At 38.5% G+C, this 21,268-nt stretch overlaps 1 protein-coding gene across 1 annotated transcript; it reads right to left on the bottom strand.

The window, feature by feature from the left end:
* Positions 1-770: 770 nt before the first annotated feature.
* MCUR1 (mitochondrial calcium uniporter regulator 1) lies at positions 771-20,246 on the bottom strand. The gene is made up of 9 exons (XM_070747327.1): positions 19,735-20,246; positions 17,229-17,327; positions 14,188-14,291; positions 10,670-10,771; positions 9,294-9,335; positions 7,616-7,687; positions 6,998-7,051; positions 3,514-3,628; positions 771-2,531 (listed from the first exon to the last, which is right to left on the bottom strand). The coding sequence occupies exons 1-9, from the start codon at positions 20,063-20,065 to the stop codon at positions 2,476-2,478; spliced, it is 975 nt and encodes a 324-aa protein (XP_070603428.1). The 5' UTR covers positions 20,066-20,246; the 3' UTR covers positions 771-2,475.
* Positions 20,247-21,268: the final 1,022 nt, after the last annotated feature.

Below are 21,268 nucleotides of genomic sequence, written 5' to 3'. Positions count from 1 at the left end.
ACCCCCATCCCAGCACTTTGAATCCTGCCGCTTCTGCTGGATACGGGCGGTGGGCGGGGCGAGCTGCCACAGCCCCTGGCTTCCGCGCCGCCCGTCTTCATCAGAAGCGGCGGGATTCAAAGTGCTGGGGTGGGGGCCTGTTGGGACAAGCCGCGCACAAAGGCCGAGGCAAGGCTGAGCAGGCTGCGAGCGCTCTGCCAGGCGGCCAAGAAGCATTCAGGGCGAAGTGACTTCGCCCTGAATGCTTCTTGGCCGCCTGGCAGAGCGCTCGCAGCCAGCGGGCGGCGGGGGGGGGGGAAACCTCGCGGGGAAGCCGGGCAAGAGCGATCTTCTGCCGGCCATGGGCGAGCGGCGGGGAGTCGCCAATGGCCGGCAGAAGATCGCTCTTGCTGACCTGATGCCTCGCGGTGAAGCCGGGCAAGAGCGATCTTCTGCCGGCCATGGGCGACTCCCCGCCGCTCGCCCATGGCGGGCAGAAGATCGCTCTTGCCCGGCTTCCCCGCGAGGCAGCAGGTCAGCATCCTGGGCGGGCGAGCGGCGGGGAAGCCGGCGGCTGTGGCAGCTGCTGCCCCCCCACCTCCCCGGCTGTTTTAAAAGGTGACAGCCGGGCGGCAGCGGTTTTTTGGGGTTTTTTTTTTGTTGTTGCACGGATTAATAGACTTTACATTGTTTCCTATGGGAAACAATGTTTCGTCTTACGAACCTTTCGTCTTACGAACCTCCTCCTTGCACCAATTAAGTTCGTATCATGAGGTATTACTGTACTTCACTTTATTTTATTATTTTATTTAGTGTAAGGTATCTATTTATTTGTAAATGCATTTCTTTATAAAACATTATTTGCCACTAATTTGTGACAGTTTACATGTAAAAAGATTTTGGAACTGCTATTACAAAGAAGTAATTACACATATAGCATAATAAAAAAAAGATCAAATGTTGTGGCAAACTATGTTGCAGCGATATTTCATAGTTTGTATTACTGAGTAAATCTTATCCATCAATATATTTTTTCTGAGTATTTTATATTTATAAAATTGATAAAAATAGTGCAACCACTCAAGTCACATTTATTTTAAGAATAAATTATTCAAGCCAAATCTTTCTTAAGAGGTTAATTAAATGGATCATAATGGCAATTTGCTTATCATTGACAATTAAAAGTCAGAAAAGAAAGGGAAATAATCAGATATGTGTGAACAACTAAAAGTATTTTGCTGCAGGATTATTTGGCATCTGAGCTGAAAAACCAAGGCCTCTTCTTTGGTAATAATAAAGTTACTATCAATTTGCTGTTTCATCATAAAAGTGATAACTTCTTTTATGTTGCCAAATTTAACAATTAATCAATTGCTTATATAAAACAAGCATTCTCCTCCACATTTCCATAGAAGAAATGTACCTATAGATATATGTGCTTGGTTTAAATTTTCAAGTCTACAAAATGACTATTCTTTTTGATTTCATGACAATTTATTTCCAGGTATGTATTTGTAGTATTTAGTATCTTCTAGCTGCAACTGCCAATACTATTTACTACTTAGGAAAGTTTTGTCTTTAAGAACTTCTTATAGTGTTTTACTGCAGATAAATTTGGTCACTGATTTATATTTAATGTTATTTTGGAAATACAGTACTGAAAATATCTCAATAGGTTACAATCTTGTAATTACTGATAATAAACCTGATTAACCTTTTATAAAAAAATGTCACTGTGTTGGTAGCCTTTTATTATTTTATTAAGAAAAAATGCCTTGTTTCTGTAACCGTTTCCCTAATATACAAATATTAGAAGTAAAACTTTGAAAATTAAACTTTTGCAAAAGTTTTTGCTTCCATATTTTTATATTAAGAAAACAGTTAAGATTTTGTCTGTTCTTCTGACATTTTATTATCAGGACAATCTTTTCACAGCCATTGCTTATAAAACATTTTAGTTGGATGGAGATTTATTAACAACAGATGACAACAGAAACATCCATTAATACAGCTACAAGAAATCTTTAGAATGCTGTTTATCAATACAAAGGAAGTAAATCACAACATAATTCAAGAATATCTAGTTCTGAAGGAACATGATAAATAAAGGCAATTATTTTATCTCCTCTCACTTAGCATTAATGTCTGCTGTTATACCAGTAACCTTCTAACTTAAAACTTGCATTTGATATAGGTAGTAGGTATTTTAACAGCTATCTTTTTAGGATTATAATATCCTGGAGACATATAAACATTCAGTTCTGAGTGGACATATTCTGTGCAAAATATGGATATGTATAACACAGGCAAGGTTTCTTTCAATATTTTGATACCCATACATTTTTCAGGCGCCCATGTGTAATTTTTTGCTTATATTTTTCAGTGCAACAAATAAATAAAATGGATCTCCCTCTGAAAAAAATAATTATTTCAGATAGATATAACATGTTATTTTTTACAGCAAGTTAATGTAAGATCCTTGAAAATAATGTTTCATTATATCCATAAACGGTAAAATCCAAGTGCTACTGTAAGGCAAGTAAATACTGAACCTAGATCAAGAAATGAAGAAAAAAATGTATAAAAATAAGTTTAAATATGGTTGTTATAGTCTTTCCAAAAATACAATTCTATCAACATTAAAATGTTCTAACATATTACTAGAATCGTGCATTCAACTGTGCATTATTAGACAACATGGAAACGAATGTTTTGCTAGGCTGTTCCTATTGTGATCTGCATTTCAGAAAATGAAAAAAATTGAATAAAGTACTAATAATCAAATAAAGGGAAGAAATACAAAGTAATAAGCAGAACTTATAATAAAATATGGTTTAAATTATTATTTCAAGTTATTTATCACAATTTTAAAAAGTTTATACTATTCAAATTTTATATATTAAGTTACATATATTAAAATAAATTTATGCTAATATGACCTGTTTTATACATCCTATCTGTTTTAGCAATTAAGCATCAGAAATGAAAGCTATACTGTGTAACTAGCAGGTTCCGTAGTAAAACTTTATTGATTTCACCACTGGTTGATAGCTTCTAATTGGTACCAAAAAATTACTGTTCAGTATGTATTAATTTAGAACACACTAGTTTTGTGTTCTAAACTAATATACTGAACAATCAATTTTTGGTACCAATTAGAAGCTATCTTAAATATCATACATATTCTCTCCCTATCTATCTATCTATCTATCTATCTATCTATCTATCTATCTATCTATCTATCTATCTATCTATCTATCTATCTCAATCATATATATTCTCTCCTTATCTCTTATATCATATATATCCTCTCCCTCCCATCCACTTCTTTTCTTTTTTACCTTCTATCTTCATATATATTACTTAATGTCTATTCTCTTCCATATGTATTGTATATTGGACAAAGAATAAAAAAATAAAAAAATAAAAAAAATAAAAAAATAAAATTTTGACATAAGTATTAAACATAACCATAAACTGAGCAGGAAAATAAGGAAATTGACTAAGCATATAGGTTGACAAAAGATAACTTACCAGCCAAATATTTGATATTGTCAAGTTTGTGTGATTCAAGCATTGTTTTCAGACCTGCAACTTCAGTATCTATTTTTCTATAAGTCTGTGTTAACGCTCTATCTTGCTGGGCATGCTTAAAGTAGAGAAAACACTTTAAAACAAATCTGTTAACATTAATAGTTTTAAGCATTTTATTAAAATATTAGGCAAACATATCCCAAAAATAGTACAGTGGAACCTCGACATACGAGCAGCTCTACTTACGAGCTACTCGAGATAAGAGCTGGGAGGGGAGCGACATTTTTGTTCGCCTCCCGAGCTCACATTCGGGATACGAGCGCCAAGGAGCTGTCTCCTGAAGCCGAACACTAACTTCCGCTTTCGGCTTCAGGAGACAGCTCCTTGGCGCTCGTATCCCGCGTGTTTTAAAAGGTTGTAGCCGGCCTGGGGGGCTCGGGGGGGTGCTGGCAAGCCCCCCAGGCCGGCTGCACCCTTTTAAAACACGCGCGCCGCTTCGCAGCTCTCTGCTGAATCCGGAATGCTAACTTCCGCGTTCAGATTCAGCAGACAGCTGCGAAGCAGCGCGCGTGTTTTAAAACGTGGCAGCCGAGCCCCCGAGCCCCCCAAGCCGGCTGCCACGTTTTAAAACACGCGCGCTGCTTCGCAGCTGTCTGCTGAATCTGAACGCGGAAGTTAGCATTCTGGATTCAGCAGAGAGCTGCGAAGCGGCGCGCGTGTTTTAAAAGGGTGCAGCCGGCCTGGGGGGCTCGGGGGGAAGCCCCCGAGCCCCCCAGGCCGGCTGTGACATTTTAAAACACGCGCGCTGCTTCGCAGCTGTCTGCTGAATCCGAACGCGGAAGTTAGCGTTCCGGATTCAGCAGAGAGCTGCGAAGCAGCGCGCGTGTTTTAAAACGTCACAGCCGGCCTGGGGGGCTCGGGGGCTTCCCCCCGAGCCCCCCAGGCCGGCTGCAACCTTTTAAAACATGCGCGCTGCTTCGCAGCTGTCTGCTGAATCCGAACGCGGAAGTTAGCGTTCCAGATTCAACAGAGAGCTGCGAAGCGGCGCACGTTTTTAAAAGGTTGCAGCCGGCCTGGGGGGGTCGGGGGGAAGCCCCCGAGCCCCCCAGGCCGGCTGTGACGTTTTAAAACACGCGCGCTGCTTCGCAGCTGTCTGCTGAATCCAAACGCGGAAGTTAGCGTTCCGGATTCAGCAGAGAGCTGCGAAGCAGCGCGCGTGTTTAAAACGTCACAGCCGGCCTGGGGGGCTCGGAGGCTTCCCCCCAAGCCCCCCAGGCCGGCTGCAACCTTTTAAAACACGCGCGCTGCTTCGCAGCTGTCTGCTGAATCCGAACGCGGAAGTTAGCGTTCCGGATTCAGCAGAGAGCTGCGAAGCAGCGCGCGTGTTTTAAAACGTCACAGCCGGCCTGGGGGGCTCGGGGGCTTCCCCCCGAGCCCCCCAGGCCGGCTGCCACGTTTTAAAACATGCGCGCTGCTTCGCAGCTGTCTGCTGAATCCGAACGCGGAAGTTAGCGTTCCGGATTCAACAGAGAGCTGCGAAGCGGCGCGCGTGTTTTAAAAGGTTGCAGCCGGCCTGGGGGGCTCGGGGGGAAGCCCCCGAGCCCCCCAGGCCGGCTGTGACGTTTTAAAACACGCGCGCTGCTTCGCAGCTGTCTGCTGAATCCGAACGCGGAAGTTAGCCTTCCGGATTCAGCAGAGAGCTGCGAAGCGGCGCGCGTGTTTTAAAAGGTTGCAGCCGGCCTGGGGGGCTCGGGGGCTTCCCCCCGAGCCCCCCAGGCCGGCTGCCACATTTTAAAACACGTGCGCTGCTTCGCAGCTGTCTCTGAACGCTAACTTCCGCATTCGGCGGCAGCGGTTTTTTTTGTTGTTGCACGGATTAATTGACTTTACATTGTTTCCTATGGGAAACAATGTTTCGTCATACGAGCGTTCCGACTTACGAGCCTCCTTCCGGAACCAATTAGTCTTGTAAGTCGGGGTTCTACTGTACTGTACATTTTTATGCAACAGATTCTCTTTTTTCCTTCATTATAGGGAAGGAAAAATCTGCTTTTGCACTTCAATAAAAAGCATATGTGTTTATTATCAGTGCTAATTGCTTGTGTACAGTATTACAATCACATTGAAATGTTACATTCTTTTCCCCAGTCTGGCAATTAAAAATTCACTTCCAATGAAACTTATTTGAATATGTATATTTATGGCAACACTATTTAAACATTTTCAAAGATTTAATATAAAAATTAAATCAAATATATTAATGTATAAACGTAGTATTAGGGTTTTTAAAAATTTGTGAATGACATTTCATTTCAAACAGTTTTAAACCTTCACCAGCCTTTGCCAATTGTCAAAAATGTATAAAGTCTTCATATTGTTTTTGGAGATACATATCAGTTGGATAAATTATGCTATAGAAAATATAACAGAAGTTACTAAGAACAAAAGGCTAAATTAGGGAAATATCTAAGGATTTTTCTTACTTCTAGATGCTATTCATATTCTAAAAGAAATATCAGTTTAAAGCTGATGTTTGCCATATGTTACATCATCTATCGTTTCTGCATAATTCATGATTTTTAATTTCCTAAAGCTTTAAAACCTTTTCATTTTTATATTGCACTATAATTTTTCTAGTAATTCATGAAAGAATAAGAACCAACTGTAATGGTCATAGTCAAAGTGTCAGGTTCCAAATAGTTCTACACTAGTCAGGCTGTTTAGATAGCAACTCTATTACACACAGCTTTATCTTGTGTAACCCCCAGCACTTTACCCTTAGATTATCTACGGTTGACCTATCCAGATTCCTAAGAGGTCAGTAAGGGGCGAGTACAAGTGCACTAGAGTGCCTTCCGTCCCCTGTCCTATTGCTCTCCTATATCTCCTATACCTTTCTTCTATTCCTATATCTCTTCTTCTATTCTTTCATTGATATGTTCTATTACTATATCTTCTTTTCTATTATTTCTTAGATATATTTTACTATGAGTATCTCCTCTATAACCTTCATCATGTATTTTACTATACCCACTAAAACCCTCATTATGTATTGGACAAAATAAATAAATAAATAAATAAATAAATAAATAAATAAATAAATAAATAAATAAATATAAATAAATAAAATGCAGCAGCACAGGCAATTACTCGCACGTCTACAGCAGCACATATTATACTGTCAGGCATAAGGCTCCCAGACATTTTCTCACATGGTTCTATTGTTGAGGTGGCCATTTTTATTTTTCACCCTTCTGTGGTCTGTATCTTTTGCTTTTATGATATTTATTATTAAAACATTTGTTTATAGTGTATATTTTTTGTTTTTATTTATGGTTCTTATCTGATTATAGTTTGCTGCTCAGAGTTGCCTTCGGTGAGAGGGGTGGCTATATTCATTTATTAATTAAATAATGATGTCTAAGTACATTTGAAAACAGATATGAGAAGGACTTTAACTGAGATGGATTTTTGTAATTCTTACCAGTTCCACTATTTCTGTTCTCATTTTCAATACTTTTCTATCATTCAGTGAATACTGAAAAAGAAGAAAATAGTTAATTATCTTCTGCTTCTAAAAAAAACCCTCACCTTCCATTTGTCATTAATTATCTTAAAATATCACTGCAGCTAGAGTTTCTGCCTCTTCCACATTCTATTCTACCTTCTTGACTAGCAGTTATATGAATGAAATGCTACCTAAATACCCTCAGGTAAAGTTCCAAATGAAATACTTTCAAATCTACATTGGCCCAGAAAAACCATAAATATCTTCCAAAGTTTATTTTTAGCAATGGTTCTTGAACTCATTAAGCACTCAGGAAAATTTAAACTACGCAGCCAGTGAGTCTAAAATAATCTATTTCAAATTCTTTTTTTAAAAAAAAGATTATATAAAACTAATGTTTAATCCATTAGTTTAATTCATTTTAATTCATTTAATTTAATAGATTAAATATTAGACAGGTGTCATCCCCACAATACCATTTGATCAAATAGTAACATAATAGTTATGAGAATCTGTTAACACAGAATTACAGGTATATGAAACATTATGACAATATTTCTGAATAATCTTTATATAAAAGGAAAGCATACATACCAATTCTTTTACTCTGCTTTTTTCTAGACTGAAATCTAACTTGTTATCTGTTCGCACTTTGGAAGTTTCATCCTAGAAAAAAAAAATGAACAGAACTAAACTGAATGCCTGTATTCAGATTCCTTAATAAAAAAAAGTATTACTGTGTTTAATGAAATTTTCCAAAGTCAACAGCCCTAAATTATTCCAGAAATATGTCATTTCTTTTATTACTTTACCAAATTCTCCTTCCGTTAAATTGTTCCAGGTTTTTTAGAAAACTAAAGCAGAAGGAGAAAACTTCATAAAAGCATGAAAATGTGTATTTTATTCAAAAGAATACTGCTATGTTACTTGGTATCCGGTCAACAAACCTCAATATAATTTATAAAAGGTGCCTTAAGTTAGCTGAATTCTGAAGGTCCCTTTTCTGTTGCTATGATACAACATCTATAGAATACTGTCACAGAGACATCCGTCAATGATTTACTTTTTCAACAGCAATGTTTCACCACATAATCTAGTGCAAGAAATGCTTCTAATTTAGAATGTAGGGAAATATGTTATTAGACACATTGAAAAGCAGTACAGGTATCCTCAATTTACAACAACAATGGGGCCCAAAATTTCTGTTGCTAAGCCCCGAAATTTCTGTTGGTCAGTTGAGTGAATTTTGATCCATTTTATGACTTTCTTGCCACAATTGTTAAGTGATCACTGCAGCTGTTGAGTGAATATGGCTTCCCCATTGACTTTGCTTTGCGCAAAAGATGATCACTTGACCGCAGGACACTGTAACCATCATGAATCAACTGCCAAACTTTTGAATTTTGATCATGTGACCATGGTGATGCTGCAATGGGTTGTAAGTGTGAAAAATTGTCTCTTTTGTGACCATGTGAAAAAAGTCACTTTTTTCAGTGTTGTTGTAATTTCAAATGGTCACTGAACAAACTGCTATAAATTGAGGACTACCTATATTTGAGAGTATATAAGCAGTTCTCTATCAACTAACTCTAAGAAAATGTCTTTTTTTTTGCTGAAAATATTTTAGCTATGGTAATTCTACTAGAATATTTTTATTACCAAGATTCTGTTTCCTATGGATTAGTTTATTTATTTATTATAGATGAAAAGGCATGTTAAGTGTTTTCACTTTATGTAGACATCTTATTTTGATATCAGAAGTCCCAGCCCGCTCCCTAAATTTTGGGCTTGATAAATTTTCCCAGCAATTTCTCGGTGCTGCTAGAGCACAGGCCAACAGATACAACATCGAGTCTTATATCAGTATTTCTCTCCCCCCCCCAAAGTATTTCTAAGGTTCCATGTATAGATTGTTAATATAAATGTATATGTGTATCATGTGTATTTACTACTTTGTCATCATATAATTTCATCACTATCATTCTGAGTTGTAAGAATAAATGCAACAACCCTTTCTAGACTAAAACAGAATTTCAGTATTCAGCAGTGTTTAAACTACCTGTATTTATAGAAACTCATCCATATTCCACCATGTGCTTGTAATTTTAGAATATAATCCTATACATATTCATTCAGAAGTAAGGGCAGTAGAGCCCAATGGCATTTGCTCCCATATAAGTGAATACAGAGCAAAATTATAAAATAATTTCTTACAGAAAGTAGACATTCATTTTATATTCTGAAGTTGCATTTTGAAAATAATGTAACTTACCATTACTTGCTTTTTTAGCTGCTGAAGTTCAAAATTTATTTTCTTTGCACAAGAAAGAGAATAAGCTTATTTAAAATATCAGGCAAAAAAATAGTTACGCATGTAGCAAATATAGATTTTAGGTTACAATCAACTCAGTGAGATAATAAGGACATAGAAAAGAAGAGGGGAACTTGGAATTCTCATTTAACTACATTAAGTACCATATATGAGTATATATACAGTACATAGGTTAAAGCTAGTGCCTTAAAGGCAGACTGCCCAGGTTCAAATCCTGGTAAAGGTATGGCTGGCTGATGAGAGCAAAATAGCTTGGTTACGCATGTAGCAAATTAGATTTTAGGTTACAATCAACTCAGTGTGATAATAAGGACATAGAAAAGAAGAGGGGAACTTGGAATTCTCATTTAACTACATTAAGTACCATATATGAGTATATATACAGTACATAGGTTAAAGCTAGTGCCTTAAAGGCAGACTGCCCAGGTTCAAATCCTGGTAAAGGTATGGCTGGCTGATGAGAGCAAAATAGCTTGAAATAGATCTATACTAGTCTCCCTTTCTTTTCATTATCAACAAAAATGTTACACACACACACAAACAAAACATGGGGGTGAAAAGGGGAAATCAAAAATCAAGATTTCCAGTCTCTACCATATTTTCAGAAACTATCATATTTTTGGAGGCTGAAAATTTGGGTGCATGTTATACTCATAATGCAGCTTTTACTAAGCCTTTTTTCAGCCCTAACGTGTTAACACAATATTCTGTACTTCATTAGCTAAGCGATCTTCCCTTTGCCTACTTTTTTCATTGCTGCTCCCTACAATCAGCTGAGCCTTTTTTCAGCCTTAATGAGGTACTAATAGTGAAATGATCTTCCCTGCTTTACTAGCAAAGTAATCTTCCCTCTGCCTTCTTTTCTCTTTGTTTCTCTCTGAACAGAGAAGAGAAGGGAAGTGTTTAAGAAACTGTTTTTTATCCCCAATCAACTCAAAATTAGCAAACTAATGTGCTGAAGCTGATCAGGACTAAGGACTAGCCTATTTTCCTCCCCAAAACTAAGGTGTGTCTTATACTCTGAAAATACAGTATATAGTTTTGTATTTTTGTTGGACTCCAAAATCACAATGAAATGAAATAGGCACGAGCATAGCACATCATTTTATCTACTGCTCTCAATGCGGCTAAATACAAACCCTTTCAATAGTCTGGTATCAGTGATTTTATTTAGTACAGGGTTTCTACTTTAAAACTGAAAATTTAATTTCAGATGGTAGTTGATATTAAATGGATTCATCATATGTTTGAGCCGCTACTAAAATTTCATCCACATGTTAAAAAAAATAGCCATTACATTAAAGAAACAAACAAACCTCATTTTCTGCTCTGAGTGCTGAAAATTCACTCTTTTCCAAAATAATCATATCCTTTTTTACGACACCAATGTGAGACATTATTTGCTGAACAGCAATTTCCTTTGGAGAAAAAAGGAAAAAGGTTTTTTTCAGTTCATCAGTACAATCAGTGCTGAAGTATCATCCTCAATGTTCATTCTAGCTATAATGTTTATGCAATATTATGTAGAACTGATGGGGAATTTATTTAGTTGAATGTAGGAAGGAATATAGAAATAATAATTTATTATAGGTTTTATATTTATGTATGTGTGTGTCTGTGTATGCATGCATGCATGCACGTACATAGCATATTTTTCGGAGCATAAAATGCTCTGAAGTATGAGATGCACCTAGCTTTTGGAAAGGGGAAAAAAAAATCTGCACCTGCCTCCAGCTTCAATTAGTTGATGGTCAGGAAGCTGATAATAGTTGCTTGTGCTATTCAGGCTCTGTTCTGTTTGCTGCAAGGAGGCAAATTGCTGGGAGGCAAAGGCCGAAGGGTGGGGATGGCAAGATGGGTGGGACTACATTCGGTGTAGAAGATACAGCCAAATTTTCATTCTGTTTTGAGGGGTAAAAACGTGTGTCGTGTACTCCGAATGGGTATGTATGTAGAAAGGTTTGTACAGTGTTCCCTCGATTTTCGCGGGTTCAAACTTCGCGAATAGCCTATACCACGGTTTTTCAAAAAATATTAATTAAAAAATAATTCAGTTTTTTTCCTATACCACGTTTTCCCCCGCCCGATGACGTCATATGTCATCGCCAAACTAATAATTTTTGCAAATAAATAACAAAAAAATAATTAGTTTTAATAAATAATTATGTTTATAAATATCAGGATCACTAAGTGTCTTATTCAATGGTGAGTACCAGTAATAATGGTGAGTAAATGGTTTTTAAGGGAATGGGAAATGGTAATTTAGGGGTTTAAAGTGTTAAGGGATGGCTTGTGATACTGTCCATAGCCAAAAATGGTGTATTTACTTCCGCATCTCTACTTCGCGGAAATTCGACTTTCGCGGGCGGTCTCGGAACGCATCCCCCGCGGAAATCGAGGGAACACTGTATATATAAACTGCTGCCCCCCCAAATAAGATATCCCCCGTAATAATCCCAATTGGGCTTTTCAGTGCATGGCAATAAGGCCAAGTGCTTATTTCAGCATTCAGAGGAATATAAGTCAGGGTCTTATTTTCAGGGAAACACGGTATGTATGTATGTATATGTATGTATGTATACATACATACATATAAAGCCATGACTTACTACATTCTTGCAGTGTACATGTATGTGCAATTCTTTGTCTATTACAATTGTTTTAGATTCAAAGGCCAAAAGCAGTTCATATGACCCCTCTGCTACTACTTAAAATAGCTCTGTCTTTTCTTGGGAATGGCAGACCCTTTCTACTGTTGTAGATTCCCAAAAATGTTCATTTGATTTGAAGAGATGTAAGACAGATGCTGTATGCATGGCCCCACACTCACCCTGGACTCATGAAGAAGTACTAACTTTGAAGGTAAATATAAAAATCTATGCAAAATAAGGCCGTATCAGCAAAAATGAATGCTTTTGCATGATTTATGAATAGATGGCGATCAGAGTATTCGATTGTTTAGCCCAGATATATTTTATATATACTGCTAAAAAAAAATAAAGGGAACACTCAAATAACACATCCTGGATCTGAATGAATGAAATATTCTCACTGAATACTTTGTTTTATACAAAGCTGAATGTGTACAACAGCACGTGAAATTGATTGTCAATCAGTGTTGCTTCCTAAGTGGACAGTTTGATTTCACAAAAGTTTGACTTAGTTGGAATCATATTGTGTTGTTTAAGTGTTCCCTTTATTTTTTTGAGCAGTGCATTTACTTTGCAACATTTTATGTTAGTAGCACTATCAAAATCAGTTATTATAACTGAATGTCTATAATTTGAATGGTTTTATTTATTTATTTAGAGGTATGCCCATGTTTCTTCAGCACTCCGTGGACTGCATTGGCTGCCAATTGGTTTTCGGACGTGATTCAAAGTGTTGGCTATGACCTATAAAGCCCTACATGGAATCAGACCAGATTACGTATGGGACCACCTTCTGCCACATTAATCCTAGCGTCTGGTTAGGTCTCACAGTCGGCCTTCTCCAGGTCCCGTCAACTAGACAATGAGGCTTGGTGGGGCCAGAGGAAGACCTTTCTCTGTGGGGGGCCCGGCCCTCTGGAATTAGCTCCCCCCAGAGATTCGCACTGCCCCCACCCTCCTCGCCCTCCGCAAGAATCTGAAAACCTATTTATGCTACCAGGCTTGGAGTTGTTTGACCCTAGACTCTGGCCAATGAATATGTGGTATGTTTGTGGAAGAATGATTTTTTTAATGTTTTGTTTTTTTTAGAATTTTTTTTTTTAGATTAGCTATTTATATTAATTGAATTAGATATGTTATTGTATATATTTTTAATTGATATGTTGTGAGCCGCCCCGAGTCCCTGGAGAGGGGCGGCATACAAGTTAAATAAGTAAGTAAGTAAGTAAGTAAGTAAGTAAGTAAGTAAGTAAGTAAGTAAGTAAATAAATAAATATTAAATTTCTATGCCACCCTTCTCCTGGGGCTCAGGGCGGCTTACAACAAGTAGTATACACATGATAGGAATCTATATAAAATTATGACTAAAAATCCCCATAGTTAAAAAACCAACCAGATTCAGACATTATGCTTCAAACATTCATTCAAGGGCGGGGCAAGGTATAAAAATTTCAGTGACCCCAGGCCTGCCGGCAAAGGTGGGACTTAAAAACTGTACGGAAGGCAGGGAGAGTGGGGGCAGTACAGATTATTATTATTATTATTATTATTATTATTATTATTATTATTATTATTATTAATGCTGCCCCTCTCCGCAGATTCGGGGCGGCTAACAACAATGATAAAAAACAACATGTAACAATCCAATTTAATAAAACAACTAAAAACCCTTATTATAAAAACCAAACATACACACAAACATACCATACATAACTTGTAATGGCCTAGGGGAAGGAATATCCTAACTCCCCCATGCCTGGCGACAAAGGTGGGTCTTGAGTAATTTGCAAAAGACAAGGAGGGTGGGGGCTGTTCTAATCTCTGGGGGGAGCTCATTCCATAGGGCCGGGACCGCTACAGAGAATGCTTTTCCCCTAGGCCCCACCAGATGACACTGTCTGGCTGACGGGACCTGGAGAAGGACATCTTTGTGGCACCTGACCATCCGCTGGGATGTATGAAGCAGAAGATGGTCCTGTAAGTAATCTTGTCCCATGCCATGTAGGGCTCTATAGGTCATAACCAGCACTTCGAATTATGTTCGGAGACCAACGGTAACCAGTGCAGCTCACAGAGTGCTGTACTGACAAGGGCATATCTCAAGAGGCCCATGATTGCTCGCACGGCTGCATTCTGTACTACCACCCTAGTAAATATAATTATGTATCAAATACATGCTCAACCTGTTGCATTTTGGTGACCATGTCTTTGTGTATCATATCCATATTGCTTTTCATAATGTTCATTATAGCAGACACAATGATCTCAGATTGCTGAGTGGTGAATCCTAAAACAATATAAAACATTATTTGCTACATACACATTGATTCAACAAGCATAATAAAAAAAAAGCAAGAGCTTTCAATAATAATTTGGTGAACAGAAAACAAAATCCATCCCTTCCTATATAATTATCATTAGAGAACAGGTGTAACTCTAAATAACGAGGCAGATTTTTTTCAATTTTTTTAAAAAAAGAGATTTAATGTGCTTCACAAATCTACATATCTTGCAGTGCACTCTTAACATATTTTATACAGAACTTGGTTTGTACATTAAATGAAAAATGTCTTTTGCTTCAAATCCAAAGCAAACTACAGTGGTACCTCGAGATACGAGTTTAATTCGTTCCGGACCTGGGCTCTTAAGTCGAGCAGCTCTTATCTCGAACGACTTTTCCCCATAGGAATTAATGTAAATAATTTTAATTGGTTCCAGCCCTCAAAAAACTCACAAAGTTAGTCTAAATTATGCAGAAAGACATGTTTTTAATGAAGAAATGTACATGTACATATAAATGAATAATGAAGTTTCTTTCACTTAACTTGTAAACTTTCTTAAACTTTTAAATTTACATATGTTCAACTTCTCTGCCACCCAATCCTGTAGGACAGAGGTCCCCAACCCTTTTTGCACCAGGGACCGGCTTTAAGCGATCAAGAGAGGAATGGGTGAATGAATGGACAGAGGGTGGGAAGGAAGGAAGGAAAGAGGGAAGGGACAGGAACAGAGGAAGGAAGCAAGGAAACTTATGAAAGGGGAGAGTAAGAGAGGAATGAGTGAAGGGAGGGAGGGAGGGAAGAAGGTGGGAAGGAGAAAGAAAAGAAGAAATAGAGGAAGGGAAGGTAAAAGAGAGAAAGAAAAAGAGCAAGAAAGAAAGAAAGAAAGAAAGAAAGGGGGAAGGGACAGGAACAGAGGAAGGAAGCAAGGAAACTTATGAAAGGGGAGAGTAAGAGAGGAATGAGTGAAGGGAGGGAGGGAGGGAAGAAGGTGGGAAGGAGAAAGAAAAGAAGAAATAGAGGAAGGGAAGGTAAAAGAGAGAAAGAAAAAGAGCAAGAAAGAAAGCTGCAAGCACCCCCCGAGCCCCCCAGGCCGGCTGCAACCTTTTAAAACACGCGCGCCGCTTCGCAGCTGTCTCCTGAAGCCGAACGCGGAAGTTAGCGTTTGGCTTCAGGAGACAGCTCCTTGGCGCTTGTATCTCGAATTTGGGCTTGTAAGTAGAACAAAAATATCTCTCCCCTCCCAGCTCTTATCTCGAGTTGCTCTTAAGTAGAGCAGCTCTTATGTCGGGGTTCCACTGTATTGCAATCTGGAAGTTTTGTTGAAAATTTTGTTTGTTTGAACTTGATCCTTTGCAGAAACAAAGTTAGAATATTTCATCTATTGAAACACTTATTGAATTGATTTTAAGAAGGATGTAGGGCAAAAATGATGGGAGTTGTATCCTTTGTTAACTTTTTTTCTGCATGACTGGTATGTCTGCTCCTTATTGCAATGGCCTTACTGAGGTCCAGTGAGACCTTTTCTACCAGCCAGCACACCCGTCCTTCCGGTACCTTATTTTCTTTGCCTCAGCTGCCACCAATGTACTGGCATGTGCCTTTAGACGTTAAGGTAAGAGTCCTCAAACCTTTTAAACAGGGGACAATTCATGGTCCTTCAGATTGTTGGGAGGGCCGGACCAGTTGGGTGGACATGGCTAATTCATGTGATTTGGTGAGTGTGGCTAATTTAGCAGTCCATTAAATAATGCACACAAATTAAACTTTAATTTTAAAACATTCTGGTGGTGTTTTATTTCTTTTTGTTTGCATGTTGCCCTTTTGGTTAACTTTTCTTTTTACTAGACGGTTTTTTTTTAGTTGTTTATGATCCACATAAACTCAGTTTTGCAGCAATTCTTCTCAGTCTCAAAGAGCTTACAATCAACAAAGCTCCTCTCTCTATCTCACGTCTTTCTTTCTTTCTCTCTCTCTCCTTCCTTCCTTCTTTCTCTCTCTCTCTCTCACTCTGTATCTTTCTTTCTCTCTGTGTCTCTATCTTCTGGAGGCGGGGGAGGTAAAAAATGAGACATATGGACACCCAGGGAAACTTCCGTGCTCCCGGGGTGTCCACACACCCAGTTTTCCCCCCCCCCCACTTCTAGGAGTACTCTGCTGGCCAAAAGTGTTCACCTTACATTCCAGTTCGAGCCCACAGGGCTTGCAAAGATAAGTCTTAGTTTCGGCTGAGGGCTGGTAGGTGGACAGGTAGGGTGATGTGGGCGGGACAGCCTCCTGGTCCTGTGCGGGCTGGATTAATGGCTTTAGCGGGCCATATCCTGCCTATGGGTCTTAGTTTGAGGACCCCTTCCTTAAGGCAATGATCTTAACATCTCCCAGCACAAGGTGTCCCTCTGGCACTCAAACCTCTCAACATTTTACCTTCCCTTTATGCCCTGCTTTCCCTTAGCCATTGCTAAATTATGGCCTTTGCATCTGTTTTTATTGTAATGTTCCCATATGGCACGTTGCAATTTGGATAAGGAAAAACGAATTGATATATATGTAGAATATTTGAAAAAAAGCCCTATACATAAGTTTTACATTATTATAAGGGGCAACCATTGAAAATATAGCATCTTAAATAGAACCGATCAACAATGAAATACTTTTATGACTTATGCATATCCATATTTAACAGCATTAATTTCAAAGTACAGAAATGGACACAAATGAAATCTCGTTCTAATTTTTAACTAAAATCATTCATATTATCTTCTCGCAAAAACTCATGCCTACTATTATAGTGACATACATACACTACAATTAAATATAAAAGCCAGCTAATTTACTCCAGAAAATGCATGCAAAATAGTACTTATGTAAGTGGTTATTTCTGAAGAGAGATAGAGAAAAACAAAACTGTTATGATTATTCAAATTGTAGAATAATATATTTATTACCATTTTCTTCCAAGAGGCATACAAAAGCATGGGTATCAAAATAAAGTGTTCTACTTCCCAATGGTGAACATCTACTTTTGCTGTTTTCAAACTTCAGAGCTAACGTAAAAAAGAAAAAAAGCTTTAATATAAACAAGTTACCCTTTTTTTCTTTTACAGTAAAACAGTGTATTTCAGCTTTAAATAGCTGTGATATGTTCTCTGTAACTACAGTTTCCACCAATTAAAACATTTATGGCTCTTTTCAAACCAAAAAGTGGAGTGGAATTTTTATAATTCTCATTCCTTCTTCCTTGAATATGCAATGATGGAAAATAATTATAAAGATTTTTATGATTATGCACACACACATCATTTAATAAAAATTGTTTTAACATTCACTATTAAACTTTTTTAAATGTTTAACACATTTCACATGTATATACCTAAGTGTACTTTGTTTTAATCCATGTGATCTGAAAGGATTTAGCTTTGGTTAGATAGTTTTCCACAGGCTGCTTCTTAAGGATTGGGGAAAGGTGACCTTTCAACAGAGCTCACTGCAGTTGCCTTTCTTCAAAGTGCAAGTCATTATACTAGGATTGGTCTCTGGTCTCTGGTCTCCTTTCCTATTTAGCAAGATGATCTTGTATTGTGACTTGATCTGGTGTGTTACCTTGTTCCTTTCCCCTCCTTCCTTCTATGGCCCAGGGATTCCATCAAAATTCTCACGGATCATTTCTAAGATAAACTACCGATTCTTATAGAAGTTGAAAAATTAATAGTTCATTATATTTCTTTTGATATTGCTTTATTATTCATTTAATTTTTCTAAACTTTTTAAATTGTATTTTTTAATTAATGCACATTTTAAATTAATCATTTATTATTATTATTATTATTATTATTATTATTATTATTATTATTTATTAGATTTGTATGCCGCCCCTCTCCGTAGACTAGGGGTGGCTCACAACAATAACAAGAACAATGTAAGAACAAATCTAATAATTAAAAAAAAATGCTAAAAACCCCATTATTAAAAGCAAACATACACACAAACATACCCTTTAAACCACTTTTGTTGGTATTTTAATTATTTTAAGCCACTGCTTTAAGGTTTCTTTTAATAGGAAACAGAATACAAATCTTTTAATCAAATTACAGTGTAAATTGTTGTGGGATGCAATCCATTTAATTTAATCCTTAAATAATTATCCTGAATAACAGACTAATAGTGTAATTTAGATACCTTCTAAATCTGGTCAGCTTGGCTCACCTAATATGACATAGGTAGGTGTTTTATCCAAGCAGCCTTTCCAAACACCCAGAGTTAGCAAGATATTTTTCCTCCAAGTCCTTTTACTAAGTAGTCAGTCTATAAAATTATACATAAATATTACAGTAATGTATTATAGAACATGTGGTTAATATATTAAATTCCTTATATCATTCTTTGCCACTGCACCCAGATCTCTATCATTTATTAACTAAATGATGTGATCTATGCCATTTACAATCAAACTGAAACCCAAAGGTGCTTTTTCAAGAGGCTCCTGGACTTTCTGTTTTTTCTTTGAAGACATTTCGGTTCTCAGTCCCAGAAGCTTCTTCAACTCCGGTGGATGGTGGGGAATTCTTCAGTCAGAGCTGAAGTAGCTTCTGGGATGAGAAGCGAAACATCTTCAGAGAAAAAACAGAAAGTCCAAGTGCCTCTTGGAAAAAAAGGCACCTTTGGGACAACCATGACCTGGATGACTAAGAATCTCCATAAATCAAACCAACGCCTTCCAAATGTACCTTCCAAATGTTTTCGCCTTATGTAGTACAACCTCCACGAACTCTGATCACTAATGGGAGTGAATGGGAAGTAAAATGGAAAACCTTTGGGTGTAAATGGCATCAATCACGTCATTTAGTTAATAAATGATAAAGACGTGGGTGCAGTGGCAAAGGATGATATATTATTTATGAAATTTAATATACAGCTCAAAAAAATAAAGAGAACACTCAAATAACATATTCAAGATCTGAATGAATGAAATATTCTCATTGAATATTTTGTTCTGTACAAAGTTGAATGTACACAGCAGCATGTAAAATTGATTGTCAGTGTTGCTTCCTAAGTGGACAGTTTGATGTCACAGAAGTTTGATTTACTTGGAGTTACATTGTGTTGTTTAAGTGTTCCCTTTATTTTATTTTTATATTAACCATGTTCTCTAATACATTACCGTAATATTGATGTATAATTTTATAGACTGACTAACTTCCATGTATCCGGTTAACATCAGAGATAAGCAAAATTGGCTCTTCTATGACATGTGGACTTCAACTCCCAGAATTCCTGAGCTAGCATGATTGGCTCAGGAATTCTGGGAGTTGAAGTCCATAAGTCACAGAAGAGCCAACTTTGCCTACCCTTGGGTTAAACTACTCCTGAGTCGAATAGTATAACTGTAGCCTGGAAAAACAGCCACCTTTTCGGCAGGCGTCCCACCCCTCCAACCTGCCCTGCCTGTCTCACCTGGTCCTTCCACCGCTCGGCAGCGACTCCCACTCAGGCTGAGGAAGCGGAGCCCCACCGCTGGCGAAGGGAAGAAACCTTCGGCACGCGACGAGGAAGGGGCGCGCGCCTCAGAGCCCGACAGCCCACCTGAGCTCACTCCCGCCGCCGGCCGCGCGCGCGCCCCGAAAGCCCTCCTCACGGGACCACCCGCCCGCTTCCCGTCTCCTAGGCAACCGCCGGGGAAAGGCGAGCGCGCGACGCCGAGAAGGACGGCGGGTTCTCCCTGAACGAGGAGGAAACCTTTTTGCCCGTTGCCCAGAATGGCGGCAGCGGTCAGACTGCTGACCATCTCTGCTTTTTCGCTTTGTGACGACGCCACGGAGCCGTTGCTTTTGCTTTCGCTCTCTCTCTCTTCGCCGCCGGAGGTCACCCGGCGGCTCTCTCTAAAGGAAAGTGCTCCGATCCGCCAAGCTTGCTCAATTCCGGCATGTACGGGATTCCCGTTCGGCGCGGACGGCGCATGCGCCTCCGCAACAGGCGGGTGGTTTCGAATGACGTTTGGGAGAGAACACTCGCCCGGCTGCTCATCACTAGTTGTTTTTTTCCCCCTTCTCCGGCTGAGGGGCGTGCACACACTTGGAAATAAAACGAAAACATGCAGATGTGACACGTGGGGAGAGCCCACAGTCCCATTGTCCTCTTTTATCCTTACTTTTTACTTATGTTCATACAAATTACTACTATAAATGTTTGACAAATAAACAAAACAAACAAACTCTCAGAGAGGCGGGTTCGGTAAGCACACCCGCCTACAGTAATTACACGCTGAGGGGTGGAATGCACACAAACGCCCAGATGTGTGGGTGAGAGAATCCCGCTTTTTTTCTTTTTCAGGTGGCAACAGGACTTGTCTGTTTTCTCTTGAAGACCTTTCGCTTCTCATCCAAGAAGCTTCTTCAGCTCCGATAGGATAGTGGAGAAAGGAAGGATTTATCTTCCTTGCAGACAGGTGGTCATTTATTTTATTTATTTATTTATTTATTTATTTTGTTCAATACACAACGAGGGTTTTAGTGGGTATATATCTATATACACATAGTAAAATACATGATGAAGGTTATAGAGGAGATACTCGTAGTAAAATATATCTAAGAAATAATAGAAAAGAAGGTATAGTAATAGAACATATCAATGAAAGAATAGAAGAAGAGATATAGGAATGGAAGAAAGGTATAGGAGATATAGGAGAGCAATAGGACAGGGGACGGAAGGCACTCTAGTGCACTTGTACTCGCCCCTTACTGACCTATTAGGAATCTGGATAGGTCAACCGTAGATAATCTAAGGGTAAAGTGCTGGGGGTTTGGGGATGACACTATGGAGTCCGGTAATGAGTTCCACTCTTCGACAACTCGGTTACTGAAGTCATATTTTTTAGAGTCAACTTTGGAGCGGTTAATATTAAGTTTGTATGCTCTTGTGTTGTTGTGGTTGAAGCTGAAGTAGTCGCCGACAGGCAGGACATTGCAGCATATGAACTTGTGGGCAATAC

The sequence above is a fragment of the Erythrolamprus reginae genome, chromosome 3 (genome assembly GCF_031021105.1).
Source record: "Erythrolamprus reginae isolate rEryReg1 chromosome 3, rEryReg1.hap1, whole genome shotgun sequence".
NCBI lineage: Eukaryota > Metazoa > Chordata > Lepidosauria > Squamata > Dipsadidae > Erythrolamprus > Erythrolamprus reginae.
This window is presented reverse-complemented; position numbering and strand designations above follow the sequence as displayed.

What these genes read in the sequence shown, in the direction of transcription:
- MCUR1 (XM_070747327.1), bottom strand. Translation starts at nt 20,065, where the DNA reads ATGGTCAGCAGTCTGACCGCTGCCGCCATTCTGGGCAACGGGCAAAAA. An exon ending in AGCTAAAAAAGCAAGTAATG is followed by an intron (nt 7,688 to 9,293) that starts GTAAGTTACATT and finishes TTTTTTTTCTAG; the next exon opens with GATGAAACTTCCAAAGTGCG. An exon ending in AAAGCAGAGTAAAAGAATTG is followed by an intron (nt 7,052 to 7,615) that starts GTATGTATGCTT and finishes CTTCTTTTTCAG; the next exon opens with TATTCACTGAATGATAGAAA.